We start from the raw sequence: 5,519 nt of genomic DNA on the forward strand, positions 1-5,519 counted from the left end.
GAAGAATGATATAGTTTTTTGTTAAACAGTACTTGGATAATCTAGACGCCGTAGTGGCAGAAGTAATGAAAGCTGTTAAATTTGGTATGGTTGAAATATAAAGAAATTACAATAACCACGCGGCGTTGGTGGTACCGTGGTTAGGTAGGGTCAGCGAGGCTGATATGAAAACTTTGCGCCCCAAATATGGACAGTTCTACGGGTTTGAGTTCTCTGTTCCCTCTCATACCGAGATGGTGACACTGTTGGCAATATCATATCGTTAAGAAGCATTTCATTCGCAGCACACCGCCACTGCAATTTCATATTCACCTTTATATATCATGATGTTGAATACAGTACAGCAGAATTGCGTGATCAAACAAGCAGATGAGCCACATCAAGGGTGAGCGGGTTCCAACATGTCCTGTACTGTGGTCACAAAATGAATGCTCAAAGTGTCATGTTGTCCAAGTTTTCTTGGTAGCTACAGGAAGGACCATATGTAGCTACGTCCGCGTGGCGGCAGTGCCTGCCTGCCATAGCATCCTGGACATGTAGTGGATGTGCCAAGAAGGATATTCAGAAAGTGTGGTCTTCCGTCACATGTATCACGATGAATTTCAAATTGGAGTATTGAGTATTTTAAATGATGTTTGATTGGCGTTACTCAAGTCTTGTCCCATCCTCTCTCTAGGAATCTCATGCTTTCTCAAGTGGCTTGTTCTCAAACACTGCGGGTTTTGCTGCCACAACATCGGGAGGGGCCTTAGCCACCTTTCCAACATCCTCGAGTTTTCCAGATAGGAATGCGAGTGGAAGATTTGGTCCCCAAATGTAGAGCGAGTTCGGTCCTGCAGGTTCTCTGTGAAACGGGGAGTCCCGATTGACCAGATCTCCATCTGAATAATGCTCGACCACATTTCCCGACGCATCAAACCTTCAAAACAGAGGTCAGATGCATTATAATATATGTAAGCAGTAGGGCCGATAGGACACTCACCAATAGTCAAATATCTGACTCCCAAGAACATGTCTTCCAATCCCCCAGCAATTCGTCCAGCCCTTTGATCTAAGCCAGTCGTGGCCTAGGATCTGTGTATCAAAGTCATTGACCTCGAAGCTGCAGTGATGTGGATATGCCACAGTCGAAGTCGCAGATGAACCGACAAAGAAGGCCTGCAACGTTGAAAGGTGTCAGTGATGTAGAATTAAGTATACGAGTTCGTCTAGAAAGAAATGATTATTATCACTGACATGATGATCGGTATATTCCTCCCCTAGATCGATGTGAGTGAAACAGGTGATCTCCTCATCTGTTTTTGGATCGAAAATCGCATCCGTTGGCTTCAAATTGAGAACAGAAGTGTACCAATTCATCGTCTCTTGATATCTTGCTTTTGGAACGCCAATGCCGAAGTGGCCGAGTTTGTGAACTGGACTTGGACCCTGTTTGAATCTGCGAGTCGGTCCTTCTCGGAGTTTCTCAGTAGCTGTGTTGGGACGAGCATCACTGGTGGCTAGTTCAAGCTGAAGTGAGTCGTCTTGAGAGGTTCTGAGAGTTTGTCCGTGTAGAAACCCAACGACGAAGCCATGTGGATCCTTTACTCTGACAACTTTACCGCCCCCAGGGCCATCAAGGTCCTGTATTGCTGTGGCGCCTGGTAGGGTCGTTGCATTTTCCAAGTCTTTGGCGGTGCACGCGTTCCAATAAGCTCCAATAAAATGCCGGCTATCATCTGGCGATTGCTCTGCGAGGTAGACGTACGGCTGGGTGCCATTCCCTCTCAGGAAGGCTCGAGTTGCCTGTCGGTCCTCTTCGACTAAACCAAAGTCTTTGAAAAAATTCAAAGCATTTTCAAGGTCAGAGTGTTGATAGTGCACGAATGCAAGACTCTTCACCTGTATCTTGGTCAACACCATGTTGAATGATCTTGGTGGTTGCGATTATCAGACCTGGGACCCGAGGGAGAAGAGCTGGCGGACAATTTAACAAGCCTTTTGTCAATCCGGAAATATGTCAATAGTCTCGGCGCCAAGGTTAGTAGTTCCTGGGTCAATGCGCACGGAGGCGGAAGTGAAGTAATAGTTCCGGGGTCACAACAAACGACATTTTACCGCGGCTTCTCATTCAACCAAATCCAGACAACCATGCCAACATCCGTCGTTCCAAAAATCGCGGGGTATTATTAAGACTTCTTTTCTTTTACACTTCGAGTCTGGTTAGTGGATTTGCTAATTGTTCGAACCTACTGCGGCTGAATAGCTTCCTCTGATGATTGAGCTTCTCTAATGATATCAAGTTGCACATCGCTAAGAGTTCGTAAAGCCGTCCCCACTTTCCCTTTTGTCACTAATAAATAAATCTCCATAGTTAATGTTAACTGAACAACTCTACATCCCTATCACCCCTCCTCCTTTCGCCAAACCATGAATCTGCGGACCTTCATTGGCCATCCTCATCCTCCCCCCCTGCACGCCCCGCTTTCAGCTGAAGTTTGTAGTGAACGCCAGATCGTGAGAAGAATGCGTGAGTCGGGAGAGCCCTGCGTCATTCCAGTCTGCTGAGTCTATATTTCTCAGTGCTTTATTGACGAAATTAAATAATTCCGAAGCTGCTCTGGTTCTTCCACGCACTGTGGGCAACTTTGTGTGTGTTTGTGACTAAGCTTACTTTTCCCGCCTCATTAGCTTGGGGTAATGCAGGGTTATAATGCCGTGTCCACCACATTCTTCAAAATGCCGTGAGGAGCGGCGCTCACTTACACCACCAATTTAGCTCCACTTGACGAAAGTCCGGGGAGTGCGCCCAGACCAACTTTGCTCTTCCCCAGTTTTAATATTGGGACATTTGTCGGGTTCTCGATTCGGCATCCCCAGATCTCAAATCATGGGGCCCCGCATTTTTCGTGAACCAAGGATTTCGACTTATAAAAGCGCGCCCCTGATCATATTATGATATTGCAACAGTGGTTCTCCTCGAAAAGAATTTCTCTCAGCAATTCAGGTTTTTGATTAATTTCGACTCGCTATGGCTCTCGGAGTCCTTGAACACAATTCTGGCGCTGGGCACCATGTGCCGGTAATTTATCTCCCCTTCCACCTCCGTTCTTTCTCCAAAAGGCGCCTTGGCACAAGTTAAAATCTAACTCCAAAACAGGGTACTGTTTTACTCGATGCTGAGACAAATACAGCAGAGCTCGAGCTCTCGGATCTCAGGAAGGGGACTGGAAAGAACGCTCATGTGATTCTGGTGCCTCAGCCTTCCAATGACCCAAATGATCCGCTCAATTGGCCGCTATGGCAACGAGATTGCATACTAATACTGTTCTGTTTTTGCACGGTATTAGTGACCGGAGGGTAGGTATCAGGGTAGCTTATAGATATCAACAACTAACGGTGACTCAGCGTCGGTCCCCTCTTATCGTCGATGGCTCTTCCGATCATGACGGAATTCGGAATCACGTTCACGGACTTCTCGCTGCTCACCGGTTACCAGCTATGCGCAGCTGGGGCCACTGGCATTTTCATATCCGCATGCGCACGCAAATATGGAAAGCGACCCACAAGTCTGTTTTCCATGTCTGCTGTTCTAGCAGGATGTATCTGGGCTGGCCGTGCACAATCCTATGGTTCTTTGGTTGGTGCTCGAGTTTTGCAAGGTCTCGGACTGGCATTTTTCGAGAGTGTTACATTTGCCATCGTTGGTGATCTCTTCCACGTCCACGAGCGAGGGAAGCGCATGGCAATATATGTGATGGCCCAGTCCGGTATTGCCAATCTGCCGTCGTCCATTGCCGGAAAGATCACGATGGATCTTGGCTGGCGCTGGGTTTTTTACCTGCTATCTCTGTTTGTCGGCATTGGATGGCTCTGTTGTGTCCTCTTCGGTTGGGAGACTGCCTTTAACCGTCGTGCAGTATACAACCTGGATACGAATTCTAACGATGTGAGTTTATGCCCGCAAAATTCTTAACTTCTTTTAACATCAAAGTAGGCTGTGAACAAGGTTGACTCGCACAAGAGTCAATCCGCGACTCATGTAGAGACTCTTGAGAAGACAGCGACCGAAATATCAACTGCAGCGCCTGCCCGTGAGCATTACCTTGGGAGGATGAAACCCTATCATGGCTCATTTTCGGATGAATCGCTCCTCAAGATGCTTACGCGGCCTTTCTTTGTCCTGATCAATCCAGCGGTCGCCTGGTCCATTCTGATGGTTTCATTTTGTTCAGTGTGGGTGATTGGCATATCCCTAGTCATCGCTCAGATTTTCTCTGCGCCTCCATATTTACTCAACACGGCCCAATTGGGTTACATAGCGTTTGGCCCAGTCATCGGCGGCTCTATTGGATGTATAATTTGCGGAGCACTGTCCGATCCTGTGGCTCGATGGATGACGAAACGGAACAATGGCATTTATGAGCCTGAATTCAGGTTGCCACTGATGCTTCTCCTGCCCTTCGTTTCCACCATCGGGTACTTCCTCTTCGGCAATCTCATTACAGAAGGCAAAAGCCCTGTTGCTGCTGCTGCCATGTGGGGCGTCGTCTTCGTCTCAGTCCAAGTCGCAGCGGTGTCCACAGGTACGTTTCTCACGTTTCTCAATGCAATACGATGCTGATCAAGGATTCTGTAGGTGCTTATATTGTTGATGCTTTCCGGGACATCAGCGTCGAAGCTTTCATCATATCCATGACGGTGAAAAATTTCCTGTGGTTCGGATTTTCTTGTAAGTCCCATGAGATGGTTTTCTGAGAGAAAAGACCTTTGAAAATATGAGTTGTACTGACATGTTCCTCGCGCCCAGACTTCTTGAACGATTGGCTTGCTACAAAGGGAGCTTCCTCGATGTTCGGTACTATTGGAGGTATCCAGCTTGGGCTTTCTCTGACAACCATTCCGATGTACATTTACGGAAAGAGAACTAGGGCCTGGTGGCACAGCAACAACGCTCTCCGTGTTCTCAATTAGATTGCCGTAGGTTTAGTTGATTATGCGAAAGGATAAGGGGGTACTTTGGAATTAGCTAGTCCTTGCAACGGCACGCACTTCTCTGATCTTTCTTCCCCAAGGCCAAAACATGCCCGCCGACGTCACGTTGCGGTCTACATAAGTAACGAGAACCTTTGCATGATACAGCGTCACCCAAGTTTTCGTCACAATTCTTTGATGTGCTTTTTGCCCCATGAAGTTTCCACGCATGGAGCCAACTCTGCTCAGACTTGCGAAGGTTCTCTCCATTCTAGGAAAACACCGGCATTAACCTACATGCCGTAAAAGAGCGTCAGCAACCAAATGGGTGCGGGCCTCGATGAATACTTGGTCATAAAATCATGCACTCAAATCTAAAACGTCCAGTAATGAGGCATACTTGTAGCGCCACGCCTCGATAAATATTTACGCATGTCCGGTAAGCTGATACCCCAGGTTGAGCTACCCAAGAGCTAAGTGCGTTTACCGTTTTATTCGTCTTTAGCCGAACTTCTTCTATGTGAGCTTTCCACTGTAGCTTTGTGTCTATGATTACTCCCAGATAC

General features: G+C 47.3%; 2 protein-coding genes across 2 annotated transcripts; one reads left to right on the forward strand and one right to left on the reverse strand.

The window, feature by feature from the left end:
* Positions 1-681: 681 nt before the first annotated feature.
* Positions 682-1,902, reverse strand: BGZ61DRAFT_377114 (Glyoxalase/Bleomycin resistance protein/Dihydroxybiphenyl dioxygenase; the record flags this gene model as incomplete). Its single annotated transcript, XM_046242570.1, has 3 exons — positions 682-919; positions 983-1,158; positions 1,237-1,902. The coding sequence occupies 3 exons, from the start codon at positions 1,900-1,902 to the stop codon at positions 682-684; spliced, it is 1,080 nt and encodes a 359-aa protein (XP_046092790.1).
* Positions 1,903-3,010: 1,108 nt separating this feature from the next.
* On the forward strand, positions 3,011-4,953 carry BGZ61DRAFT_501376 (major facilitator superfamily domain-containing protein; the record flags this gene model as incomplete). The annotated part of the gene is made up of 6 exons (XM_046251702.1): positions 3,011-3,061; positions 3,140-3,339; positions 3,388-3,928; positions 4,040-4,565; positions 4,619-4,711; positions 4,790-4,953. The coding sequence occupies 6 exons, from the start codon at positions 3,011-3,013 to the stop codon at positions 4,951-4,953; spliced, it is 1,575 nt and encodes a 524-aa protein (XP_046092791.1).
* Positions 4,954-5,519: the final 566 nt, after the last annotated feature.

The sequence above is a fragment of the Ilyonectria robusta genome (genome assembly GCF_021365365.1).
Source record: "Ilyonectria robusta strain PMI_751 chromosome Unknown BGZ61scaffold_209, whole genome shotgun sequence".
Taxonomy (NCBI): Eukaryota; Fungi; Ascomycota; class Sordariomycetes; order Hypocreales; family Nectriaceae; genus Ilyonectria; species Ilyonectria robusta.